The 27,537-nt window shown below is 37.0% G+C and overlaps 5 protein-coding genes across 5 annotated transcripts in view; 2 read left to right on the top strand and 3 right to left on the bottom strand.

Annotated features, from left to right (window-relative positions):
* Positions 1-686: 686 nt before the first annotated feature.
* Positions 687-8,331, bottom strand: LOC135118588 (uncharacterized; the record flags this gene model as incomplete). Its single annotated transcript, XM_064041000.1, has 11 exons — positions 687-2,009; positions 2,496-2,789; positions 2,922-3,054; positions 3,933-4,051; positions 4,646-4,793; positions 5,396-5,521; positions 6,763-6,845; positions 6,924-6,998; positions 7,186-7,322; positions 7,718-7,826; positions 8,202-8,331. Coding segments are annotated over 11 exons (1,497 nt in total), but the record flags the coding sequence as incomplete, so codon positions are not given.
* Positions 8,332-9,463: 1,132 nt separating this feature from the next.
* LOC110382042 (mediator of RNA polymerase II transcription subunit 20) lies at positions 9,464-11,445 on the bottom strand. The gene is made up of 4 exons (XM_064041212.1): positions 11,211-11,445; positions 10,788-10,930; positions 10,172-10,431; positions 9,464-9,738 (listed from the first exon to the last, which is right to left on the bottom strand). The coding sequence occupies exons 1-4, from the start codon at positions 11,222-11,224 to the stop codon at positions 9,529-9,531; spliced, it is 627 nt and encodes a 208-aa protein (XP_063897282.1). The 5' UTR covers positions 11,225-11,445; the 3' UTR covers positions 9,464-9,528.
* Positions 11,446-11,916: 471 nt separating this feature from the next.
* Positions 11,917-21,290, top strand: LOC110382041 (homocysteine-responsive endoplasmic reticulum-resident ubiquitin-like domain member 2 protein). Its single transcript, XM_049850387.2, has 4 exons — positions 11,917-12,374; positions 15,834-16,282; positions 17,980-18,210; positions 18,811-21,290. The coding sequence occupies exons 1-4, from the start codon at positions 12,240-12,242 to the stop codon at positions 19,040-19,042; spliced, it is 1,047 nt and encodes a 348-aa protein (XP_049706344.1). The 5' UTR covers positions 11,917-12,239; the 3' UTR covers positions 19,043-21,290.
* A 219-nt stretch (positions 21,291-21,509) lies between these two features.
* On the bottom strand, positions 21,510-24,342 carry LOC135118628 (uncharacterized). The gene is made up of 5 exons (XM_064041145.1): positions 24,074-24,342; positions 23,618-23,764; positions 23,288-23,424; positions 22,771-22,970; positions 21,510-22,520 (listed from the first exon to the last, which is right to left on the bottom strand). The coding sequence occupies exons 1-5, from the start codon at positions 24,225-24,227 to the stop codon at positions 21,575-21,577; spliced, it is 1,584 nt and encodes a 527-aa protein (XP_063897215.1). The 5' UTR covers positions 24,228-24,342; the 3' UTR covers positions 21,510-21,574.
* Positions 24,343-25,036: 694 nt separating this feature from the next.
* The window catches only part of LOC135118650 (protein lingerer-like), a 43,961-nt gene continuing 41,460 nt past the window's right edge, over positions 25,037-27,537 (top strand). Inside the window, exon 1 of the mRNA XM_064041217.1 lies at positions 25,037-25,175. The gene's annotated coding sequence lies outside the window, so the exon portion shown is untranslated. The remainder of the gene's footprint in view (positions 25,176-27,537) is intronic.

The following is a 27,537-nucleotide window of genomic DNA, read 5'->3' as shown; positions in this document are numbered from 1 at the left end:
CAGATTTAGAGGGGCGGCAAATTTAGCAAATTTTTGTTTTTTTTAACAGTGTTTTTAAAATAATTATACGTGTACACAATCCATATTGTCTATTGTTAAAATGTTATATTTTAATACAAATTGTTTGTATTGTTTTTAAACTGTTAAGTGTTCATATAGTGAAGGTATTTTTAAGTCATGCCTTTCCCCACCCTATGATTATTACATGCTGCTGTTTTTGACCATCGACGCAAAAAGAGGGGTGTTATAAGTTTGACGTGTCTGTCTGTCTGTGGCATTACAGCAACCGTACGAATGAACCGATTTAAATTTAGTTTTTTTTTGTAATACAGGTGTTTTACGGGCGAGTGTTCTAAGACATGTCTGATGAAAATCGATTGAGCCGTTTAAAAGTTACAGAGGTTTTACGCTTTAAAGTCGGGGGTTTTTTGTTTTGCCTGTCGAATAAACTTATTAGGCAGTATTGTAGCGTGGGGTGGGGGAGGGGCAGGGGGCAAATGCCCTGGGACGCACGATTTAGGGGGCGGCAAAATTATATTTTTTACTTAAAATAGATAAGTAGATTAGCAATAAAATTTCAGGAAAAGCCGCCGGTTTGGTCATGTCCTGTCAATTTTCGGGTTCACCCCTTGCATCTCCAAAAAAATGCGCGCTCGCTGCGCTCGCGGCTCCATGTCATATTTCTGGGTTTATCTTTGTTTAATTGTTGAGGCACTCAATTCCGAAAAAAAAAATTTTCACGCACATCCCTTATGGCTTTTTGTTCAGTTTGGCTTTTTATGATATGTTTACTTCATAATAACTCTAAGGACAAAATCGCGCTCCCTTCGCTCGCGGCTTCTTATATACTTGCACTTAATTTCTATGCATATCTTACTTTTTGACTTTGCTTTGTTAATTTACAGTGGTTTTTATTTATTTCGTGTCCTTAGGCCTTAGACTACAATATTTTCGCGCTCGCTTCGCTCGCGCTCCTTACATATGGCATGTGTCTTCTACGTTGACTATCAACATCTTTTACTAAATTTAAACATTGTTATAGATATTTAAGTTCGTTAGTTTGGGTTACTCATAAACTTTTCTAAGCACTTTGATATACATATTAATCACAATCTTTCAATACATAGGGGCCACTTAGGTAATGAATGCACAAGGGCGCTACACAAGCTTAAGTTACATAAGAGACGCCTTTGGCTCCAATGACTTTTTCAGACCATAAACTAGAAAAATTTCGCGCTCGCTTCGCTCGCGCCTATTTACATTTGCTTATTTCCTCTATCATCGCGCCAGCGAGCGCACTAAAAATATTTATCAAAATCTGTTCACTTTATCGGTTGCAGTGGTATTGTTAATGACAATTGTAAACCTGAAAACCAGATTCCCACAACCTTTTAAGGGCTGCATGTGCCAATACATAATTGTACCCAAAACTTGGGGGCGCCAAAATTGCCTCCTGCCCCGGGTGGAGGATAGCCACGCTACGCCACTGTTAGGTCAACATTAAACTCTTCAGTACACAGGGGGTTGCAAAAATAATCTAGTAACTGACAGAAATATCATTAAGTTTACAATCATACTTATTGAATTTCTTAGGGATTAAACTAACGTATTGAATTTCAAAAGTCAGTAGGGGCGGCAAAAATTGAATGGCCTACTAGCGGCAAATTTGCAAATCCGCCACTGTTTATTATAACAATATTGATAGAGCAAGAAATTCTGCATCCAAAGATACACGAATACAAATAAAAAACAAATCATAAAATCATCATCACATAAATGTAGACCGAACCGGGACTTCAGGTTCGGCAGTCCAGTATGGTGACCATTGCGCCATCGATATGTGTACAAATCGCGGTAGTTTATGTTTTATCCCTTTTTTGGTTTTGTTGTTGTTGTTTTGGTCGTCGTAGGTGTAGTTGTAGTCGTTTTAGTTTTTCGCTTGGGTGTCTTTTTAGTTCTCTTCGTAGTCATCGTGCTCGTCGTTGGTCTGCGAGGTCGTTTTCGGCTCACTAATGTAAAAATAATTGTAGGTAAATAAGAATTCTGCCAAAACACATAGTACTAAGTACATTTATGGAGGTCACATGTTTTGTTTGCTTAGTCCTTAAAGGCTCCGAAACTACTGAACCGATTTGAAAATTTTGGCATAAATTCACCATAAAAATAAATTCACAATTGGGAAGGTACATTATCCCATGTGAACTTAGGCTATATTTTATACTAGTACGGGAAGAAGTTCCCTCGAGGCGCGGGTAAAACTGCGGGAAAACAACTAGTAATATTCTATTATAAGTAGTAGGTAGTATTCTAGTTTATTCTAGTAATGATTATGTCTTCTTCCTCCTGCCCTGTTCCCAATTTTACTTGGGGTCGGCGCAATATGTCATTCTCTTCCATTTTCCCCTGTCACTCGTCATACTGACACTCACTCCCTTCCTATTTATGTCATCTTTCAGGCAATCTAGTAATGATTATGTATGACCATAAAAAGTTACCATTTATAGGCGGCGGTGTGGGCGTAGTACTATTGTCCACTTCAGTAGTCGTCCAAATATCATACTCAGGCACCCACATCCCATGGTCCACAGGTTCGTAACCAAAGTCTGTCATGTACGTAGGTCCTCTATACTCCACTCGTTTCATGGTAAAGTCTTCGTAGTACGTGCCCTCCTCCCACTTCCACTCTTGGATGTCGAGCAGAGTCATATTCCTCTTGTATCCCCAAGCGAACATCTCGAACAGGCATTTGTCGGAAAACATGATGTAGACCGAGATTTCGAAAAGGGAACCTGGTTTGAAATAATGAAAGTTAAAGTTAAGTTAAGCATAATATTTCGTATTTTTTTGTTTAATAAGTCGTAGTGTTTTATTTAGTAAGTTTAGTAAGTCGTGGTGGCGTTAAGGACCCTAGAGTCTCTTACCTTTGTGGAAGTAGCAAGCAGGACCATAGCTGACTCTTGGGCAGTAATGCCTGACCCTCATTTCTGACACAGCTGACGCGTTGGTAAGCTCCAGGGTCAGACAAGTGTACTCCACACTTTCGAAAATACTCATCTGAGAACCAAGAACCAGGATTCGAAATCACGTTTATATTATAAAGAAGAAAGGTTGTGATTGTTTGTTACTTCTTCATGCATACACGACTAAACGGATTTTTATGGTACTTGGCAGTTGTACATATATTACCTATATAAGCTACTTTTTATCCTAGACCGGGAAGTTGTTATCTTATATTTTAAAGAGTAACTTCTAGTAAGCCTTGACTTACAGTACAAGCACACTACAGTAATCTGTTGTTTAATAACAATAGGTCGACATTTGACCCGATACGATGGTTGGTATCTTGATTCCAATCATAGTTTTCAGTCGGTGTGATACCGGCTAAATACTTTATCTTAGTAATGTGCGTAGGTACTACCATTCATCTTCGTACTGATTTATGAACCCAAACAAAGTACCGGCCAACTAAAAGTTTGTAGTGTGCATGTGCAAAAGCTCTGCCTCATTGAGACGCCGCCAGCTACGCAGGCCTGGCTACTTCTGGCATCCAAAGGTCGCCAAGTCGAGTGGCCATGGCGTCTCGACAGTCAATTGTTTACGTCGTCGCTGAAGAAATCGCACGCTGACTGGCGACCACACTGGCGACTGAGTGAGCGAGGTGCACTGTACCGTGTACATTATAGTCGCAACTCTGCCATCGTCGCCAAGATGCCAGAGTATCCAGAAGCCACGTAGAGACCTTTAGCTCGTGGCAACGCTTCCAATTTGGTGACGTTGCCATACCGTCGCCAAGTGAGTTAGGTACCATACATTTCAATATTAACTGCTTGGGCCGGCGACATCCTAATGAGGCAGAGCTCAACTCTACTTACTCTAGGACTTATTCTAGGAAGAGATCTTGAGAGAAACTCAGCATTTCTTCTATAACTCACATTGTACGTCAAAAACTGGTACCGATTGTTGTCCGTCCGCAGTACGATAGATTCTCTGAACACCAAGTTAATTTTCTCCTCTGGATCACAAGAGCCGAATCTTTGGTAGGCGTGGCTTGCTGGAACAGGTAGTAGAAATATTTTGATCGCATAAGAAGGATGATTTTGTTGCTGACTGTACCTAATTACTCCTTAAAAGTCCCATATAGGTAATCATTATTATATCATTTATCTACCTTCGTAATGTATGGATACCTTGGTACTCATATCGGTTTAAGCACAGCGTGTTTAGAGGTGCGCAGCGCATGAGATGGTGGGGCGAAACTTCGTAAGGAAAGTTAGGCACGAACGGTATGTGAGTGTGTAATTCTCATTGGAAATCAGGTATTTCTTAGTAGGTACCTACGCTGACCTCTAGTCTAGCATAGCACGTAAATGTCTGCTTGTGATCTCTCCCCGGTCGTGTCGGATTGCCGTCCCATCGGGCTATGAGAGTGAAGAAATAGTAAGTGCACCTGTGTCTGCGCAAATGCTTGTGCACTATAATATGTTCTCCTTACACAGTCACTTAAATGAGAACAGCCGCCGTGGTCTAAATCGGGCTTGGACGCCATTAACTTTCATTGGGTACCTACTTCTCAGTACGTTAACCTCCAGTCATAATATATTATAGCTACTTAGAGGCTATAAGTATGAAGGCCAAAGCTACTCACATCGCAACACATATTTCTGTTTGCTGATCTTGGAGATGGTGACCCGGTTGAACTCGGCGAGGCTGCGCTCGATCCAGGGGTAGTAGCTCATCATGTCCAGGTAGCGGGAGGGGGCGCCGCATCCGGGGCCGCGGACGCCTAGGCCCAACTGAACGGAAAACTACGTAAGCATCTAGGAAATCTTATACAATGTGTTACTTTATACTTACTATGTAATAAGTAGATACCTATTTAAATGTATGTAAAAGTTTGTTTGTGACACATTCCATATAATATCGTCTTCTTATAGTCAAAATGTTTGAACTAAACTAAGGGTACATCCACACGGTGCAAGTAGCTTGCGCATGTTGAGGCACATGCGCAGGTTACATGCATTTTAAAAACGTGCGGGTTCAGCAACCCGCGCATGTACCAAAGCAAAATACCCACCCGCGTGCTCTTGTCACTTGCGCATGTTAACTTGCTCCATTTACATGCACCGTGTAGACGCACCCAAAACACTATTATGGATACAGATCGGGCCAAATAACTTTGCCATTCTGAAGTTAGGTTTTTGACACCTCAAGCATGCACAGCAGTGCTTTGTTCATATTTTTATGGCTATTACCAACAGTCTGTGCTTCATTCATATTTTTACGACTATTTGTGAAGTCTTGCTTGCGATTTTGAACTCGATTTGCACTGTCTGTTCGTGACACGTCAAATTGCTAACTAGGTAAATTACAAGAGCTATAGCTACATACTACATACCAGTTGCCATCGTCCCCAGGTGTCGCGGGAGACGAGGGCGGCGCCGGCTGCCCACACGCAAACACTCTTCGTGTCGACCGACACGGCGCACGCCACGTGGGGGGGACGCTGCATTTTACTGTATAGCTGGGTTATAACATGGTCTTATTAGTCCTACTGAGATCCCAAGTACACCGACAACATAAACTGTGATAATTCGTGAAAATTCATAGTACCTAAACTATTACAGCCTTTTTTTTCTTTTTTTATCGACCCACTGCTGCGCACAGGCCTCCTCTCACACGGCGAAGGATTCAGCATTAATCACCACGCTTGCTCAATTGAAGGAAAACATCTTGAGGAAACCTAGATTATAAAGTCTGAATTCACCAACCCGCATTGAGCAAACATGGTGAGTACCTAAACTATTATTTAAAAAATCTGATAACAATAGGATTTTCCCATTTCTCTCCCATGGGAGTTATGTCGTCCATGCGAGGCGACTAAGGGAGAGGCCTAATCAGTGGCGTAGCGTGGGGGGGGCAGGGGGGGCAAATTCCCCGGGCGGCAGCTTTTAGGGGGCGGCAAAATTTACAAAATTAAAAAAAAAAATTCGCAACTACATAAAACTGTCTAACAATAACAAACATTAAACAAGAAAGTTGAAAATTTTTAAACTTAAAATTAATTATTGTCAGGTACTTAAAACACACGTGACACTACATTTTACGTAATTTTAGTTTTGAGTCTTAAATAAAAAATAATAAAAATTTCGCGCTCGCTTCGCTCGCGTATTCAGAAACTGTATGCGCTTAATTTTGCATTTGTCAACAAACAAAAAGTTAAGTACGTTTGGGCTAAATTTTACGTAATATTTGGTTTAAGTCCGATAAAAATTTCGCGCTCGCTTCGCTCGCGTATTCAGAAACGTTATGTCCTTATTTTTGCATCTGTCAACAAACAAAAAGTTAAGTACGTTTGGGCTAAATTTTACGTAATATTTGGTTTAAGTAAGTCCGATAAAAATTTCGCGCTCGCTTCGCTCGCGCATTTGGAACTTTAAGAACTTCACTCACCGCTGCTAACCCACAGCGGGAAGGGTCATTTGATGATTTTTAACGTCGATACAAAAAAAAACCCTGTTTTTGAAGTCGGTTAAAAATGACAAACGGCCAGTAACACTTGTTAAAAAAAATACACGGGAAGGGGCGGCAAAATCGACAACTGCCCCGGGCGGCAGATACCCACGCTACGCCACTGGGCCTAATGCATTTCACCAGCTTCAGGGCAACGCGCGAGGTGGCGGGCAAACTAGCTTAATAGCATTCCCAAGACGTCGTAGAGGACAGTTTGAATAAAGAACATTGTGAAAAAAAAACTCGACTCACATTGGCGGCAACATAAAACTCCTTGCACATTTTTCCGGGAATATGGAGTACAGGAATCACTTCTTTTTCAAGTGCTTCCACGTCTAAAATAATAGAAAAAATCTAAGTTAGGTAAGCAAGCCATTTATTAACTTAGAAGATTAATTTTTTTTTTTAATTACCATCCTTCATTTTGATGACGTAAAACTTAGGATTTCTCAACAGATTCGGAGGCGGACACGCTGGTCGTATTGTCACTGAAAACCGTAATGAGCAGAATATTAGATCTTCATACTTACACTCTTACAGTTATCCTATCTGAGGGTCTCAAAATAACCACTATTACTAACTAGCTTCCGCCCGCGTTTTCTCGCACGTCCCGTATTAATTTAAAAGCAAACATGACTTTAGAAACTTAAGAGATTTTAGAAAACCTTTACTCACAATCTCTGATGGGATCCTTGAGTTGCACCAAAGCTAACGTGTTGTATGTCTCTCCGTACTCTGGATGCAGTACATAGTTCCTCACTCTTCGCCCTGGTCGGTCCCAAGCCTCGCCTAGAAGGACGCGCGAATTTCGCCTGGGAAACCAGGAAACGTGTTTAATTACCTGCCAGATATGTAGATCTTTCTAAGTATATCTCGGACACTGTATGACTGATTAAAGGTGAAAGGAAATATGTATGTCGAGGAAACTTGAACAGGTCTCAAATCACCAACCCGCATTGAGCAAGCGTGGTGGTTAACGCTCAATCCTTCCCTGTCTGAGGGAAGGTCGCAGCCCATCTATGGGACGTTAAAAGGCTGATGACGATGAGACTACTAATGACAGCACGATAGTCAAACTATAGGAACAGAACACACACAGAACATTCCTTATCTCGTCAAATAAAATAAAATAAAAAAATAACGTTGCCGCTCTGAAGTTCGCCATTTAATGTTTCAAATGTTTGGGTTTTGTTTGCTTATTGCTTACCTGAAATTATGCTTAGGCATGGGTCCTATGTCAGCGGCGGAAGCGACGACAAACTCTTTGTGAATTAACACAACGTTACTCACAGATCTACTGTCTCCTTCCATGCCGTCTGAAAAGAATACCCTGGCCATCCATCAAACCATATTTTGCTGGGGAGTTTGTGGCACTACTTCTTCTTCCCAGCAAAAACACATAGGAAGTGGTGAAGGGTGGACGTTTTGGCGGCTGTCTTTTGTAAATTCCTGACGTTCAAAAAGTGCTGTTTTGCAGCCAAGTTTGAATAAACGATTTTAGATTTTGTTTTTGCATAAATGTTTCAGGATCTCGGTTTCACTCGCGCCCCATAGTGAACTACCTACTTCACGCCCCCTGCCAAAATTAACCCATAGCCTTTCTCAATAACTTTGGAAGATTTTTTCAAATTGTTCTAGAAGTTTTTGAGATATATTTACTCGGACAATTCAAATATTTGAACAGAACTCACAGTAGCTGTAAAACAGTACCCCGACCCAGGGGAACTGCTTGAGCTCCACGTCACCCTCGGGCACGTCCAGCGCGTGATCTACTCCGCAGTCTATGAGGTCCAACTCCACTGACAGGATCTTGCATACTGGAAGATTTTAAGGGACATAAGGTAGCTAGAGTTTGGGAATTAATACTTATAATAGATGCGTCTACACGGTGCATGTGGCTGGGGCAAGTAAACACGCGCAAGTGACGAGAGACGCGGGTGGGTATTTTAATTTACTACATACGCGAATCCCTGGATCCGCACGTTTTTAAGATGTATGTAACCTGCGCATGCGCCTCAACATGCACCGTAAGGGACATAAGTAGGTAGCTAGAGTTTGCGAATATTAATACTTCGACTAGTAGTGGAAACTTCAAAATAAAATTTAAGTATTTTTGGTCTATCGCCGCATATCATATGTGAACTCAGATGAACCACCAATAAAACATATTATTTGAAGTTCCCTCTTTATATCCGTTTTCTTTTGTTCTTTTAAAGTTATTGTTTTTCTGATGATTGAATTTTCCCAGCAACTCAAAGAAGCTTCGCGGGGTCAAAAAACACTTAAGTTTTTCAGAAACACTGATCTAAGTAAATACCAAAGTAAGTTTACGTACCTTGCAGCAAAATAACAAAAGTAGACAACATTTTCAAATTACTCATTACAAAACGAACGTCTTCGGTATGTTCACAACAAACGAATGAGTCTACATTACAAACAAGCTAACATTTATAGTTTTTCAATGTTTATGTTGTTAGTAATACGAGTCGATATTTGTTTATTTACCTGCGAACGGATGGCCTAGTCACATCCTTGACTAGGCTTCAAGATATTTGTGTGACAACCCTAGTTCAAATCAACAAACTTAGAAATGAAAACAAACCTCGTTATTAGGTACCAATTTTTAAATGGCCATATAATTGTTTAACTTACATGAGTTTACAGTCTATTTGTCTCTGACTGTCTTGCCTTGTTTGTTTAGTGGTCGAAAACGTGGTTTAGTGGTGGTGCGGAGTCTCAACGTCCATTCCCGGGTTGGCCCAAAATCGTTTTGTGGGTAAAATAACTCGAAATCCGAAGGTTGGTAGTGTAACTATAGTTCAATGTACTAATCTTCCGTCATAAATTGCCTCTCAATTGGTTTAGCGAAAACCTTCGAATATTTCGTTTGTAGTCAGAGACTCCATCACAAAGTGTAAATTCCCGCCAAAAGTATAAAAAAAAAAACAAAACATAATGTAAAAAATATTTTATTATTACATAACTTAAAACTATCACACTCGAACAAAACCCTTTACACTACGCACTTCTCATCCCAGTAATTTTCCTATAAGCACTAAAATGTTCTAAGTACTGGTAGATGGTATCTATCGGAGTATATATCTCGTTCATCCGGCTTAGCAGGTGCTGTGGTGGCTGGACTGGCACTGAGGGTCCTAGTAGACCCTGGAGGAATTCTCGGAGTAACCCCCATACGGCGTTTGCTGTTACACATGGGCGATATTCCACCTGGAAAGTTAAAGGAAATAAAGTGAGGGAGTCTGAATGTTGGAGTATCGGCGATGGCATATTGGTAAGCTGGATCAACTATATTAGTATGTTTCTTGCCAAACTTAAAGACGACTCGTAAGTAACTTCGAATAAAGCGTTTTTGACCATACCCCTCATGCACATCCACAGTGTGCTGATACCTACATCAAGTGTAGAACAAACTGCAGCAACAATTAAATTCATAACAGACTATGTTAGAGGTTTCTAAACTTTCGCGATTTAATTGTCGCTCAAATAAAAGTGAAAGTGTAAGTAAAATTCACAATACAAGTAGATTACACAGCATGATACAAGTTCAATAAGTACATTTTATAAAAATTGTTCATTATAAAAACATTGGTGGGTGTACCTTTACAATATTAGTGTAACACAAATAGAACAAAATACAAACCTCAACAAGAATTCCCTTAAAACTCTGATTCATTGTGACCGAACCAAGCTTTACGCAGAAATCGCCGAGCTCAAACCTCGGTCCCTTACTCTCAATCTTCGTTTGTTTCTTAGAAGTGTAATTCTGTGACAGTTTCATCATCAGCAAGTCAAATAAGCCATCAGCTATGACGTGGATGTTCTTGGCGCCAGTATCGAGGATTGAGAAGACAGATGCTGGTTGTTCCGAATTGTGAAATATGTGAACTGTTTTTGTTGTTCCTGGAATTTTATATAAATTGTTTTAATAATAACTCAAGAATCATCGGACAATTATTTGGGAAAAGAAATTGCAGTGTAGTATTTAGAAATAGTTATTGTGAAAACTGTATTTTAAGGCTCAACAGTACTGAAAAATTTTACATGTTAGGTATCACTTTCCAGCATATTTTGATATATTAGAAGAGGCCTTTAGCAGCAGACAGTTATAAGACCATCTAATTGATGAATCTTACTGTTTCACAATTTTCTAACAGACATTAGTATTTGACAAAGCATAGAAATCAAAAGTTACCAATTGAACAAGCAAAATGAATTGTTTCTACTTTGTATGAGGTAAGGTTATAATGTTTACTAACCCATTTGCGGATGTGACAAATAGCTCTCGCAATCAACCAGGAACTGCCCCTGCTGAGTTGCTCCGAGAGCCAGTATCCGTTTAGTTAGCAGCTCTATCACATATGTACCAGTCTTGTTCTCTGGGACGGGGTACTGTTGTAATCTGGAAATATTACAATAGGATTTAAATTCTGATACTTTTCCACAATTGTTAGTTATAATTGTAATATGTTTGGGAAATCCGCGAAATAAGTTCTTAGTTATATTTTTTTTTAATGGAGATGCCATGGTGATCATTACCAACTTTTGTGGACAGTAATTTAGCAAGCAAATACTTGATTTGAATCTTTCATTTTATTGCAGATATATGAGATATAAGTGACGGTAGTCGACAACTAGGTATGTGGAGATAAAACTCTGATTATTATTATTCAAGAACTTACACTGTTACACCCATTGTATAGTTTGTTTGTAATCAAATGTGTTGTAGGTTACAAACTCTTCATTGCACTTCAAACCACTAAGATATAACAAGTAGTCTTTTATGATATCAGCGCAGTGTTACAGCGGCTATTTTTCGTTTCAGTAAATGCAAGATTATTGATAGATTTGGATTAATTTCGACAAATAGAACAATATTATAACACAAGCCGATAAACAAATCCTCTGACTCTGAACTCTGACTGACATTTGTTTGACAATGACAGCTTTGCTAGCTTTGAAATTGACATTTCACTTAGGGATGTCGCGTTTTTCCGTTTTCCTTTTGCCAGTAATCAACAGGTTCAGTTTGTCTAAAACTCAACTCAAACTCAAAAACGGAATCATGTAGTATCTCCTGGCGTTCTTTCTTTTGCTCACGTATAAAGAACGTAGGTAATAGTTTTACTAGTTTGGTAAATCTATTTGGTGGCATGTATAATCGTGAAAAATACACAACAGAAAACATGTAGAGACGTTTCTCTACACGCTTTTGAGAATGAATTTCCATCTCAGATTTCCATCATTTGCCATTTACCACAAAACCAAAATACTTGCATTGATTGGCTACAAAAATTTGTTCATAGTATGTGACCAATTAAAACGAGCCTTGTGACTTCTATTCCGTGTTCCACAAGTGTCAAACTCGCTATAGTAAATTAGTAAATTGAAAACAAAATTTTGACGTCACAATCGAACGCTGGACCAATGGAGTAGCGACAGATAATTTCACGGGCAAATTGACAAGTGCCTAGCCCCATTTATCTAAGTATTTATTTACATCAGAACAGTTTTATTTGGTCATTACGTATTCGGACGACAGGCTTGATAAATAAAAGAACTTTCGTGGTTTTATATTGCGTCAGCGTAAAATTCTAGTGTTTTTGTCAATTGTGGATTTGATTGAGAGCTATTTCCTGCTTTGTTGCGTGTTATAAATCACGGGTTTTAGAAGTGTTATCTAATAGCGGAGTGTAATTGGATGATTGAAGATGATACCAAACAACGTGACTTTGATTGTTAAGGCGCCGAATCAACAGATCGAGGATCAGAATATCGAGTGTGAATCGTCTTGGACTGTTCGGCAGCTGAAGGGGCACCTGTCCGAGGTTTACCCAAGTAAACCTGTGAGTATCCATTAATATTACATCTAAATAAATAACGTAGCCGCTAAAAATATATCTGTGGCATATTCATGACTTTTCATATCTTATTTGGTTTTATCGCACCCACCAGAATACAGACCATTATAAACAACCAATTCTCGACAATTTAAAATAAAATTATAACTTGATAATGTTATCATAAATTCTGTAGGTATAAAAATAATAACAAACATTTAAATTCACGCTGCAAAGTTTTTGATGTTAATTGCTAAATTTTCATCGACTATGTATACTTCTGACAATTATTCAATTTTAGCACCCGCATGAAGCATTTTCCTCAAACATTTGAACTATACACATATCAGGACTACAATTAATAAGTTACAGATGCAAATACATCTAGATAGTTATATGAAACGACCTGCATATTGATTGGTACATAGGTATCCACTTATGCTTAGGTTTGAATTTCTCCGAAATACAATAACAATAATGGTGTAATGTTATTATAATATGGGACCATGACCATTGTTTTCTATGTTCAATAAAAGTTTTGATAGGTACCTATTATGGTTAGAAATATTTTGATTTATACTCTCTTCTGGATTTACTTCCGAATGTGTTAGTTAGGTTTATGACTGGCTCCTATAAGTAAATAAAAGTGCAATGTTTTTTGCTTATCTATGAATGGTACATACATAATTTGAGCTATTTATGCTAAGAGTTTTATTCAACAGGCTTCTGTGTTGACAACTAAAATACCAGGATTGCAGAAATAGCCTGAAAACTGTTAAAAGTTCAAAGTTTAATAAATATTTACTTTAATGCCAAAACTGAAATAATTTAAATGGGTACACAGATAGTCTACAGCCTGAGAAAGGACACAATGCTTCTTTACACGTAAAAATGGGAGTTTAAAATGCTTAAAAGGCTAATTGAAATAATAGCAACAATTGACAAGATAAAATTTAATTTCCTAAAAACAAGAGTTTGATAAGTTGATTGAATAATGAGGTGTTTTAATGCAAGCAAAACAGTGTTAAAAGTTTCAAAGCTGATAAATGCCTGGAACGTTCTAGTTCCACTATAGTCGTAACATGTTCAAAATATTTGAGAAAATTGCAATTTTTATGTTTTCAAAATGAATGTGAAACATTTCACTTTATGAAAGTGATAATAAAGCAATTAATGATAAAAATAATTTTAATGATAGATAACACATATTTCAAAATACCAATTTGTCATATCGGATTTGTTGGTTTATTTGTTTTTGTTTATAAATGGATCATGATTGACTCTCTTAAAATTAGTGATTTTAAAGCATCCTATCCTATTGGGTGTTTGTTCCTAGGCCGTCTACTAAGTTGCATATGGATTTTGTTGACAGACTGATTTTGACTAAACTTTTAGGTACTAAAATGTCCCATGCTATGTAGTATATGTAGCTATGTAGTGTGTATGTTTGCATACTATTTGAAGAAAAGACAAGTGTTTAATCAACACCACATTCTTCATAAAATAGTTCACCAACTCAGAATGTTACGTGTTTACCTAGAAACCGATAACATGCAATTAAATCAGGCGATAGGGTTTAATTAACAGCTCCCAATCAAGTGTGTATGTAACAAAGTAATAAAGCGTTTATGACGAGAATAACTGCTGAGGGTTTCACAACACATGCTTAGACATGTGTGCTGAAAAACTCTTCTTAGGGAGCTTTACATAATGGATGAAATTTAACCAATTTTCTCTTTCTCCGTTCCAATCAGTGCTTGGGATCAGCATCGGCACTCTATGTACGACCCTTGCATTTCTCTGTCTCCCATCAAACTAATATTCAGTCAATCCTATGGGACAATGTAGAAGATAAAAAAAGAATGGGCCTTAGCAAATAAATATAGATCCTTAGGTATGATTCATGACTTCTCAGCCTAAAACCAGGTCACTGTTAGCGCCATAAAATATTAGAATCTATGTGATAAACAGTGAGTGTAGGTGACATAGTGACCACTCTACTGTTCAAATGTTTACATTGAAGAATTGTACAATTAGGAATGTTATTAAACGTATAATCAAAAAAGCGCAATTTGGAAAAAATAAACCTATTCTTTCATTTAGTTTGAGTTTTCTATTGTTTTATACTTCCTAAAATAGTAAAACAAGCTCACCACCGATTTAAGAAAGCGTGTAATTATTTTCAAAACCGTATGCCGTTGCAATAACATACAATCTTGTGTAAAAGTAATAAAAACAGCAAAATTGCTTAGGTATAACTCTTTTTACCTAAACATAAACTTTCTCTTTCTGCGGAATTCGAGAAAGAAGTGTATTTTTTTAGGCTTCACCCGAATCTTGTAATCCTAATTACATGTTTATACCCTTTCTGGGGTTTCGATCTAGCACCATGTCAAGACCATTTTGTCCTACCGAAAAGACGTTCATTTTCCGTTTTTGTTCACAAAAAAATTGCTATATTCGCCCATAATAATATAGGGTAAATGTCATGTGAATAGAACGTGATACTCCCCGGAATTTATTGGCTTATCAGTCAATTTATTCGGTTTCAATTCGTGATCTGTAATTCCTTTCTGGGTCATTGCAGTTGGGTTTAAAAATATCTGTCTCGGAATTATATTTTCAGTCGTAACGAATGCTTAATTTTGGCATTGCAAACTTTAAAAGATATGCTTCAAACTCTTTTTGGAAGAATGTAATAATCACTGAAACATTCCGTGACGGTCCCGGATCAAAATAGGACGTCCCCATCTCTCTCCCGTGGGTGTCGTAAGAGGCGACTAAGGGAACCTAAAGGCCAGTGCATAACATCTGTAGTTTGGGCCACCCGCACGGTGACAGGTAAATCACCACAACAGCATTCCCAAAGAGGGTTGGTGTCAGGCAGGCGGCCTACCATAAAACTTATGCCAAAACTTTTGCAGCATGAAGAAAACATGCTGCGCCGACCCCAAATAAAATTGGGATAAGGGCAGAAGGATGATGATGTAATAATCGCTGAAACCTTTGTTTATATCGATGATCTACCTATTTGACCTAACTTAACAGGTTTCCCAGACATCGTAAAACCTAAAAGACACAGATTTGTTTGGCGAACTGATTATATTTAAAATACGTCATCAGCTATAGATAGGCTGATTATCTTTAACCTTGGAATTGGAATTAGGAAACCCGCGGAAAGTGCCACAAAAAGGCAACAATTTTAATATTATGACTTCAGTGTTATATTTCCAACCAACTCATGTTAAATGAAACATATAGTTTAAAGTATGTATTTAAACAATAAATACAGTGTGTAACGAATGGTATTTTTTGTTGATAAGAATAAAAGATAACATTGTGAAGTCTCGTTAGTTGTTTATGCAATCATGTTGCCAAGATTTTCAAGTTAGTCACAGTTTTAAAAAAATAATTCGCTTGATTGCTACGGCATATAAAAAATAATGATTTTGTTTTTTTTTACAGGGAACAGATGAACAGAAAATAATATACTCCGGTCAGCTTTTAGACGACAACACGATATTAAAAGATGTTTTAAGAACATATGAGAGCCAGATAGCTCACACAATGCATCTAGTATGCACTCCGACCCGAAGAATAGAGGCGGTGAGTCCCGAGCCGAACACTGACGGACTCCGCCGAAGGGTCGCGACCGAAGCCACGAACCAGACGGAAAGAGTGACCACCACCGAACCTCCCAGACCAGAGACGAGGCAAAACGACCAGAACCATAATGTAGAGATGCAGAACTATTTGACCTCCTTCGTGAATAACTATGGCAGGGTCCCCCCGTATCCTAACTACAATTTCGGGGAGGGGTACCTGCCGGTACCTAACGACCCGGCGCAGTTGGCCAATCATATGATGATGATGCAGCAAGCCTATTTGCAGTATATGCAGCAGTATGCTAACATGTAAGTGATTCCATATTAAAAACGCATAGAATTCATACCGTAGTTATATAAATAATATTTAATTCATCTTCTGATAAAAAAATATGAGTGACAGTAATTCCTCTGCGAAAATGCAGACCAATGATTATTGAAATTAAAAAACTGAAGCAAAAAAGTCTTTCAAGCGTAACAGTTGGGCAAACAGACTTGCCTATGAAACATGATGATGTCATATCGCGAATGACATCTGACAAAACAGTCAACGATGTAATATTTATATCTTCTCATGTTTGAAAAAGCACAGTGTGGAAGTCAAAATATTCTGCACGATTACTATGCCCCATTAAAAAATATCAAGGAGTTATCAGGTCTTTTAGAACTTCACTTTTCAATTAAAATGCCTGTAGGTATTAGTAGCCAATTGAAAGCAATATCATCCCAAATACCTACGATACTTCCTAAATCTTTTACGTACAATATTGCAAGTCGATTTTCTGCGCTATTTTTTGTCGTGGCTGCGCTAGACCTTGATTACTCTGAATACGGTCATTATACCATGAAATCTATTATTATTTCCTGTTTTCCTATATTAGGACTCGTTGTGACTTGAGGTTTGCTCATCGTTGACCCACGTTGTTTTCTTGTAGATTTCGACTTTTTGTTTATTTTTGTTTACCTAGGGATATTAGAGCGATTGCTATTAACCATCCTTAGAAAAAACATACAAAAAATATTTTGTTTATCAAGTGTAGCAAGCCTATTAAAATTTTAATTGATCTTTATCTCCCTTTCTTGATATAAAACTACACACACTCGCGCAGAAAATACCTAATTAGCGAACTACATTTCACGTCTATTACATTTTCAGTTATAGCAATACAGGATGGTCCTTCGAAGGGGGTTGTAAAATCGCAAATAACTCTAAAATTACAAAAAACACGTTACATGAGATATCTTCTTATGCCGCTAAACACGAGGAATCTAGAATTCGCAACCATTAGTTTATTAGGTTCTTAAAACAAACTCGAGTCATAGGAAGACGCTCAATACAAAATGCCTGGTATTCATCAGCATTCAATTAGACTTTGTGCCACAAAAAAAGTTGGTAGAATGCTGACCACATGTTACCCTGTCAGATCAGATTCCAACCCATCCTATCCGACCCATGTTCTTAATGAGCCGCCACAAAACAAAGATAATTAAGAGAATTTAGCCGCGAATAGTAAACACGTGTCATTAGCACTTGGCATGATGCCTACTATGTGTGTTGGAGAAGTACTTACACATTTGCTGTTAGAGATTGCGTGGGATAGTCATTAGGTACCTATTTCCTCTAGGGACATTAAATGGCCCAAATGACTGGTGAACACGTTCGGGTTTCAGGTTGTAATTTATTTTAAATGGATGTATCAAAATCAACACACTGTTTTCATTTGGAGAAGTCTGTAAAATTCATACTTCAAAGACATAAATATAGCACTCGCGAAGGTCGACTCCCAGACTTGCAATATTCCAAGGATTCTTATCCTTCTAAATTACAGTAGTCTGTGCTTCTACTTTCTGGGTTTCCGATATATTGAGGTACATCTTCATCCGAAGAAAGCAAACTTATTATTTAACCTACACTTAGAAGTATACATAAAATATGGAAACGCTACCTACCTTATATAAAGATCCTTCTCTTGTCCCAAATTAAATTTCACCTCCAAAACTTCCAGGTGGCAAGCAGCAGGCGCAGCCCCCGCAGCCCCCACGCCGGCCGAGACCCCAGCCCCAGCCGCCGAAGCCCCGGCCCCAGTCGAGGAGCCCGAAGAGGCGCTCGCAGCCCGAGACTGGCTGGACCACTTGTATGCCGCGTCTAGGCTGGCCATACTGTTCTCGCTGGTTTATCTGTATGGAAGCCCAGCGAGGCTGCTGTTGGTCATGCTCTTGGCTGCCGCTGGTTATCTGTAAGTATTCAATTTTTAATTTATTTTTTCGAAAAAGTTGTGTTGGCCTAGTGGGTAAAGAACCAACCTCTCATGTATGTCCGATATCAGGTCAGGTAAGTACCAATGCAACTTTTCTAAGTTTGTATGTACTTTCTAAGTAAATCTAGGACCCCAATGACTGTGTTTCGGAGGGTACGTTAAACTGTAGGTCCCGGCTGTCATTTAACATACTTGGCAGTTTAAAATTGCTTTTTCAGCCTAGTTAAATAAAAGTTATTTTCCCAGTTTTCGTCTTTATTTTCAACGAAAATGATTCGACTATTTCTTACTTACTTCACTGTAAATTCGTAACAGACGGATAGATTTTCGCATGTCGCAACCCTCCCTTCTCCTTCGCTTCGAATAGGCACGGTTGTTGATCACAGTGCTTGCTCAAGACGTTTTAGATTTCAGTTATTTTGTAAGTTCGAAGTTTCCCTGTGATATCGTCTTTACAGCAGACAAACAAAAAATAATAAAAATACTAGCGTTGTGTATCAGAAAGTAAATATATCGTTTTTGAAGACCTTTGAAAACTGTAATTACCTTATTTTTAATTTTGTAATTCTGCTATTCCAGCCACCAAGTGGGTTTCTTCCGTGACTTACACGTGAACCCTGCTGACAACCAGCGACGCAACGAGCAACCCAACCAACCTAATCAACCAAACCAACCGGAGCAACCAAACCAACCCAACCCAGACGAGTCTGTACCACAACAGACCAACAACGACAACCAACAGTCTCTCCTAGCAGTCACATGGATGATATTCACATCGTTCTTTGCATCCCTAATCCCGGACACGAATTAAAACTAATCCTAGATTAGGTTTAAAAGGAGTTACTCGGTCTTTAAGACGTAAAAATAATTTGTATAGAAGCTAAAATTTTCGGAAGGTTACGGTTTTTTTGGGAGTTTCATCGATTCCGTGATAGGGTAGGTCTAAGGAGTTTCGTTTTGTGGGCTGGACTAGAAAGTTTGTGTGATCTTGGATACCTGAATGATAGTTGAAGTTTGTTCAACAAGTTACTTGGGAAGGGGAAATATACGTCAGCGATTGGACAAACAACTATTGCGTGATAATCCTTGCTTCTCATTGGTGGATTGCTAAGCTTGAAGATCACGTGGCCGTAACATTTTGAAAGATCTTGCTAAATATCATTGATTCATGGGCTCATGAACGAAATGCGATTTTAAGGTTGAATAGACAATTGGAATAATTAATTTTGACGCCTTAACAATTCGACCAAACTTTGCATGAGCTCAGTGGCGTCATCTTCACTAAATTACTAAGCGATTTAAAAATAATTAAAAACAAAGCAGAAATGAGCTTTTCTAAAGCGAAAATACTAATGGGGCTTTCACTATAGCTTAGTTTAGATAAACAGGCGAGAGATTTCCAATAAAAATAATATACTAAAACATGTCAGAATGTTGATAAACAAAACTTTAATTATAGGATAGTTCTAATAAATTAAATTAAAAATCCAGTGTGAAATAAAGCATTTTAGTTAGCATAGCGGGTTAAGCAAGAAATAGCGATATAGAACTTTTATTTTCGGCTAAAATACGGCTATAGTGACGCTTGGATATTGCGAAGTGTACTTGACATATAGATCGCAAACTAAAAAATAAAATAGCCTTTATTTTAAAGAGAAAGTTGCGGTGTAACATTGGGAAAGCTTCTCAAAAACTTCGCTTTATTTTAGAGTCCACTACAATACTTAGCTAGCTTGAGTAAAACTCGATGCGAAAGAAGATTCGTAGATTTTTTATATCGATGTTTTCTCTATACATAAAGTATCGATAACTATTGCTGTGATTACACTATTTCATACGAGTCTGTACCAACTGCAACAGATTATAATGAAAAATGAAACTACTTGATACAATTTTGCTGAAATAACTGTAAATCTATACAAGTAACTCGAAAATTCGACTATCAAAATTATTAGTTTCATGGCTATTCACTTCCTCGGGATAAGTATCGATGAAGCGTATTTTCCAAGTAAATGAAGTTGAAGTTATTATTTATCCAGATGTGGTGAAACAGGCCTCTAAACTTTAGAAACTTTAACTTTAGATATCACTTGAAGTAATTGCTCTTAATCAGTGGTGGAATTACAAAAAAAAAACATATTTATACCACTTTCATAAACATTTTTAAGAGTACCAGATATTGGTACCCCGTGTAACTGGGTTGAGGAGGTCAGATAGGCAGTCGCTCCTTGTAAAACACTGGTACTCAGCTGAATCCGGGTAGACTGGAAGCCGACCCCAACATAGTTGGGAAAAGGAAGATGATGATGCATTAATTTGAACTATATAGGGTCTAGAGGTGGGTGGGAGATAAAATAAATAAGATAGAAACGGTTCCATACGAGTATTTCTTCACGAAATTTTTTGTTTGTAAAACCACCACTAATGTAAGATAACGAAAACCAGTAAAGATCGCTTTTGTGAATAACGTGTATTTAATAATGAAGTAACCGTATTTTTAATATTATTAGTGAGATAATTTAAATTTTTAGTTTATAGCATGTATGGTGTAAGATTGTTGAGGGTTGCTGTACACATTTCATATAATACCAATACCACATCTGTTGATAAACTCCTCCTTTTTTGGAAGTCGGTTAAAACTATTGCACTAGAGCAAATTAAATCTTTGAAGTTCGTAAAAATACAGTTAAAGCCTTTTGGGCTTAATGTTACAATGAAAATAATTTATAATGGGTACTGACAATGTGTACAGTAATTCTAAAGAATAATAGTTGTGCATAGTTCTAAACAAATTTCGGTGTACTGATGTGAAACCAAATATTATTTTGTATATACTCTTGGTAATTATAGTGTAACATAGACATATATTATTCAAAGCTGTATCACGTTTACGCTTTTTGGCGAAAATTCAAAGTTTCAGATAAATATAAGCAATTGTTCCCATTTCAATAGAACTTTGAGGAATCAAACTATGTAATTCTGGTAGCGATTGCTAAGATGATTAAGTAAACTTTGTAAGCGTGAAAATTGTATTAAAAATGTACAAAATTATCATTAAATTAGCTTTTTATTTTTTCCTACCGAAACAACATAAATTAGATTTTTACTTAGCGTCTATTGCAAAGAGACCAGAAACATGAAATTCAGAATTTATTTTCTAATTTTCATACACCTTAAGCTCTATAGAGAAAGTCTACTAAAGGATGAATTTTAAGTTTCGGTATGGTTGTTTTTGCGAGGTCAAATATAAGTTCACTGAATATTTCAATAAATACCAGCTTTATTATCAAACTTATCCTAGAAATACATCAACTTCGTAAAACATGATTAATCTTATTCTAGTTCAAAAATCATCACTAAAATCAACATCCATTATATCTTCAATCACTTCATCCGCCATTTTGGCATCTTCTTCCAAAGCACCGTAATTTTTTTGTAAATCAGAATCTTTTTGAACTACATCTGATTCAGATCTTTTTTCTATTAAGTTTTCATTTTCAGTATTGTTGCTATCACTTACTTCAATAACTTTACTTAATGTGGTTTCTTTATCAATATTTACAGCCAGATCATCTATCTCGATGATTTCATTTGCATTTGTTTTACTTTGGTCCACTATGTTAGTAGGTTTATCATTTGGATCAGGTATTTCAATTACTTCATCTGCTCCTATATTATTGTTTCTTGTTGGACTAGCTTTATCATTTTGGTCATTTATTTCAATAACTTCACTAACATCAGTGTCTTTGTTACTATTTTCTTGAGGACCTCTCTTTAATGTTTCAAATGGATCATTGATCTCTATAACATCATCAGATACTTTATTCTGACTTCTAATTTCATTATCCTTACTTTTTTCAGTGTCAGCTATTTCTATGACGTCATTACTATCCATTTCTATATCATCTAGATTTGTTTGTACATTGTTTGATGCTCCATTAATTTCCTTATTACTTTTATTGGCTGTTTCATGAGGATTTGTGCCGTTATGTACATCAACAGCCACAGACTGATTAACTGATGTGACATCACATTCATCATCTGAGCTATCTATAACATGAGACCTATTGTTTTTCTTAGCTGTGACACTGGTTTCTAATTCTTCATCCACTTCTATGATTTGACTGATGTTGTTAGAACTATCTTGTTTGTTACTGGTGTCTAGGGAAGCCTGTTTTAGTCGAGCTAAACGTCTTTCTTCAGCTAGTCTTCTGTTTCTTATCATTCTTTCTTTCTGTTCGTCACTTATGGACGGTGAGGAGGTGGCTTTGGGCATTGTGAATGGAGATCTAGAAATTAATATTTGAAATCTTTAATTTTTACCCCAAAAAGCATTAAAATATGGGTGGGCAAAAAAGTGTTTTTGTTAGTTAGACAGTTTTGCATATTTGAGTGTAATCTAAAATGGTGGTTTTAGTTATTTTCATGGTTTTGGAAACTAACTTTATCCAGGAACCAAAATACTTTTGTAATTTTGGAATGTAAAACTGTGAAATTAGAATGGACTCTACAGGGGTTATTTGGTGATTTTCCACCTACCTGTCTTTCATGGGAGTAGCCAAGACTTTCTTGACAGACCCTGGTGCAGGAGTGGCTCTAGCCAGTTCTATTTGTTGCTGCAACAGCTTGTCAAACTCATCCTCTTCTTGAGGCGGCTGGGTTTCCTCGTCGCTGGAGTCCTTCTGTACTACAGTCTCTTCTGATAGGAACTGGTCTGTGCGGATTTTTTGCAGGTGGACCTGTAATTTGTTTTAATGAAATTATAAGACAAACCTCCCATGTCCTGAGGCTACTTTAACACATGCAGCAAACCTATTCAATGCTCTTTTTGAGGCTTAATATAAATCCATTGCATGTTGCATAAAAAGCATAACTAATTCGGATAAATTGTTTGGTTGGTGGATAACTGGGTTGAGAAGGTCAGGTAGGTAGTTGCTCCATGTAGAACCCTGATACTGAGCTGTATCTGGTGAGACTAGGAACCAACCTATACAGTTAGAAAAAGGCTAGGCAGATGATTAATATAATTATTATAACACAAATAAATTAAACTCACCATAACAGGTCTCTTCTTGCCTAGAGTCTCAATCTTCTTTAGGCAGTCTTCAAACTGAAACTTAGGGTACAATCTGTATGCCCAGTGCTCTAACTTTTTAAGAACTATATCTAAGTCTTCCTTCTCATGACCTTTGCCTGAAAACATTTTTATAGAATATCAGAAAGCTGAAGATTTTATGCTTGAACATGCTAATCTCTGGTAGTAGGTACTACTGGACCAATTTGAAAACTTCATTTATCAAGGAAGGCTACTTTTTATGTACTTGCATAGAGAAGTTGCCATGGCACATGGCTGAACCCACTAGTAGAAGCTATTATTATGACCAACCTTTAAACTTAAAATCTTTGAAGTGATCAGGTATAATCTGTATGCCTCTTGGACCAGTTAGTCGGGCGGGATTCAGAATAAACCTGGGATTCTTTATTACTCTCTTGGCTTTGGTGGATGTTGGATCCACCCGTCTCTTATCTTCTTCTGTAAAAGTAAAAATATGATCAGTGGGGAACCTTAGGGAAGGTATATAAAATTTTAAGCTGGTGTATGTAGATTTATCACAATGACTGTAGTGGCAATGTTATATTGTTATATTGAAGAAGGACTAGTGACTATTTCCTTCTTATTGAAATGCTGTAGCACGTTTGTTGAGCGTGTAGTGTAGTCAATGTTTCAGCAAAACTAAGTTGAATAGTTTTTATATACCTGAGTGAATAGGTTATAAAAGCTGCAAATTGTTTTCTATGATAAAAATACGAAGATTAATGTAAATAAGAAGGAGTAATGTACCTGCTTCATCATCTTTTGGTCCGTTATCATCGCTGTCTGGTGTTGCAGATCGAGACCGGGGTCTCTCATCATATTCATCACCTTCGATAACTCTTTCCAGTTCCTGCGCCTCGTCGGCTTCATCTTGCAAGAATATATCTTCTAGGAGTGACATTAATCAGCATTAACAATAATATTCGATAGAAAACAAATTGCCTTTGAATGGAAATCCAAAATATTTGGTTTATAATATTTTTTGACGTCAAACTTAGCGGGAAAAATTTACAATCTTTATGGTTTGATCGTTCGGAATTTGGATCGGAATTTGGAATTATGTTAAAATTCTTGAATATGAATAAAGGTTTTTATTCTTACAGTGAATATAAAGAGAAATAAATTTTCAATCAAAACGTCTTCAAATGTGTGAAACTCAGGTAAATAATCGAAAAATGATTGAAATCGTGAATGTTAACATTTTCGAACGAAAATTTTTACCTGTGGAACGCCCTAAAATAATGCTGTGCTTCCGTTTGTCGATAATATACGGTTAACATAGCCTGCGGTAAACGAATAACGATTTTTTGAAAAATGCATTTTCTATTTTATATTGCATTATTTTCTATCAAAAGGAGTACAAGCATATATTTCAGCAGAAGGAATTAGCAACAGCAGTTTTATTTACCCTTTACCATTTACCCCTAAAAGTTTTACGATTAATGTAATAAAACTTAAAATGCAATACTTAAAAGTTTTTCGAAAGTTTGTTGTCCTTTATGATTATTCTACGCTAATTATTTGTTTTTTCTGAAAAGTGCTCTAAATTATCAGTATTGTTTGTAACGATTAAACTGTAACGGTTTTCTCTACTTGATACAACGTCGACATGATAAGATTAATTACTGAACCGTTTGAAACGTTATCCCGATTATTACAATATAAGTGGCTAAGTTATAAGAGCTAAAGTAATCAGCGACTCTTTCAAATAATATAAAACATTTTTATGTTTAACTTGGGAATAAAACTGGCCATTCTTGTTACGGTTAAATCGGAATGATTTACGATTACACCTATGTCCCATCCCTTGAAAGTCACGTGACCAGCTTGCGTTTGAGCGCACTAACAGGTATGGAAATTAGTAAATTTTATTAGAAATTTAGTTACATTTTGGATATTATTGTAGAAATAAGGTAAATAATAATGTTGCGCTAAAATTGAGTGTTGTTGTGCGTGCAAATACAGTGTTTAATGGTGCTGTGCACGGTTATTTCGTCAACAAAGACTGTCATTTTGATACCAAGAAAGGTGCTTCAAGAATGGCGTCCCCCACATGTGCCGCTGGCCTATTGAGTTTCGTCTTGGCGGTGCATGAATCTGATGACGTGAGCTGTTGAAATGGCGTGAAATAGCTGATGCATTGGGTTTCCGTCGGTGTTCCGGTAGAATTATGTCGAAAATTCGGTGGTTCGTTCGGTGCCCTTGCGCTGCCAGTCTCAGTGATTCATTGTTCCGATTTTTGCGAAATATTACATAAAAATTCGCTACAAATCACTGGTTTAAGCGTCATGGCCGTTAAATTGTGTGTCATAATTAGTATTTTTGTGTGTTTTGAAGGGTAAAATAGTGAATTTTCCGCGATCCGCCCATTTGTTTTGTTTACCATTTTACCGCTTACACGACAGCCGGGCTACGGTAACTTTCATATTATCTTTGTTATCGTTGTTTTCTTTGTAGGTGTTGTTAGCTAATGAGCTGGTTCAGTTGTTATTGCTTGTGTATCGAGTCATTATCGCGTCATGATCAGTAATGCCGGTAGTTATTCACAATACCTACTATTAGCGCATCAGGATGTATCGTCCGAAAGAATCCGATTACCAAACATTGCACATGAAATGCAGAACATTTATATCATCCATACATCTGTCCTACTTAAACGAAATCTCGTAAATTTTGCGTGATAAACTAATTTACGTTTATTTCCTTTAGTTTTGCATGCAGGCTTTAAGGTCAAATTGATGATATCATTTACCTGTATGTTGTATAGCTTTATGTAATATCTGCTGCATACATGCACACAATTCAGTTCACAAAATTTTATCACTGTCAAGTTCATTGACCTCCAATCCAAGTTGTATTTCAAACAAGAAGTTTGAGTAAGTAGTACCTATGCATATAATTATGTATTACCTATTTATGTATACTTGATAGTGAAAGGAAAAATATCTAAATATATAATTTTCTTCATTCAGGCTTATTTTTCATGTAGGACAGTTAATAACAACATTAAGTTGGTACTTTTGTAGTTCACTGCCATAGATATTCTTTGCAGAATTTATTACTTATGAAAATATGTATTAACTTTAAGAATCAATATTACTATGTTATCAACATTAATCACCTAAGAATATCTGTCTGGTAAAGCTAATATTACTTTAGCATTCATCATCATCATCATCAGCCTATCGCAGTGCACGCCACTGAGATTGATTTTCGGCTTCAGCATTAACAAAATTAAAAAGAACTTTCTTAATCATCATGTTGTGTTCTATATCTGTAACTTATTTATTATGCGAGCAATGTAATGCATTACACTACACGTCCTTGACACAGTAATACACTCAATGGAATCACTCAAAATAGTTCACTTACCGGAATTATGTCAATATGTAATACAATTAGAAGTAAATAACTTAATTATTTTACCTGTTCTTTTATATTAATGATTTAATTTAATCAATTCTGAAATGGTGGAATTTTCATAGTATGTCACTTAACTAAGATTAGAGCCTGCTCCTATAGTTTTAATTTAACCCTGCCCTCCTAACCCTTAATTTAAAACGCCTTATTTACATTGTTAACCATATAAAGTTATTTAAGTTTACATATACACATGTGACTAATATTTTAAAGCTGATGAAATAACGAGATTATTTGTGTGGTTCAATATGGCTAATCTTCTCTGATAGCTAGATAGCTTATTTACTTAGGAACAGTGAAGTCTACATTGTTATCCAGGCCCACAAAGTAGTAGCCTCTGGATGCAGGTGAAACTGTAGCCAGAAGCTAGTTACAAAAATATATGCTAGACAATAACACTTCTCTGCTTAACAAGAGCTCCTTGAGTAAATTGGCTAAGAGCTGCCTAGAGTGGTAGCAATTCATTGATTCTGCATTGCCCTGCATAGCTGCACAAATTAGGCTCATCAATCTATTACCTACCTATGCCTAAACTGAGGGATCAAAGTCCATTTGGTAGAAGGAAAATAAGTCTACTGAAATGTATACTTCTTGAGGGCTATATGATATTGCCTGCAATTTTAACTGCACTTCTATATTTTGTAATGACGTATAGCTGACATTATTTACAGGTTCATGAAAACCCCATTCAGTCATTTTTGTCATAGAGTAAAAACATTCATAATTGCATCATTTTGCCAAACATTCATGTTTATATTATCAATTTGATGAGATGTGAGATTAGAATTATA

This window comes from Helicoverpa armigera, chromosome 24 (genome assembly GCF_030705265.1).
Source record: "Helicoverpa armigera isolate CAAS_96S chromosome 24, ASM3070526v1, whole genome shotgun sequence".
In the NCBI taxonomy this organism is placed as follows: domain Eukaryota; kingdom Metazoa; phylum Arthropoda; class Insecta; order Lepidoptera; family Noctuidae; genus Helicoverpa; species Helicoverpa armigera.
The sequence above is the reverse complement of the archived record's forward strand: the minus strand, read 5'-3'. Positions and strand labels throughout refer to the sequence as shown.

Excerpts from the sequence above, each read along its gene's own strand:
- LOC110382042 (XM_064041212.1), bottom strand. Across the intron at positions 10,432-10,787 it reads TTTGTCACATCCGCAAATGG|GAACAACAAAAACAGTTCAC; the intron begins GTTAGTAAACAT and ends ATAAAATTCCAG. Across the intron at positions 9,739-10,171 it reads TTAAGGGAATTCTTGTTGAG|GTGGAATATCGCCCATGTGT; the intron begins GTTTGTATTTTG and ends TTAACTTTCCAG.
- LOC110382041 (XM_049850387.2), top strand. The coding sequence starts at position 12,240 with ATGATACCAAACAACGTGACTTTGATTGTTAAGGCGCCGAATCAACAG. Across the intron at positions 12,375-15,833 it reads AGGTTTACCCAAGTAAACCT|GGAACAGATGAACAGAAAAT; the intron begins GTGAGTATCCAT and ends TTTTTTTTACAG. Across the intron at positions 18,211-18,810 it reads TTGGCTGCCGCTGGTTATCT|CCACCAAGTGGGTTTCTTCC; the intron begins GTAAGTATTCAA and ends CTGCTATTCCAG.
- LOC135118628 (XM_064041145.1), bottom strand. The coding sequence starts at position 24,227 with ATGTCACTCCTAGAAGATATATTCTTGCAAGATGAAGCCGACGAGGCG. Across the intron at positions 23,765-24,073 it reads ACCAAAAGATGATGAAGCAG|AAGAAGATAAGAGACGGGTG; the intron begins GTACATTACTCC and ends TTACTTTTACAG. Across the intron at positions 23,425-23,617 it reads CAAAGATTTTAAGTTTAAAG|GCAAAGGTCATGAGAAGGAA; the intron begins GTTGGTCATAAT and ends AAATGTTTTCAG.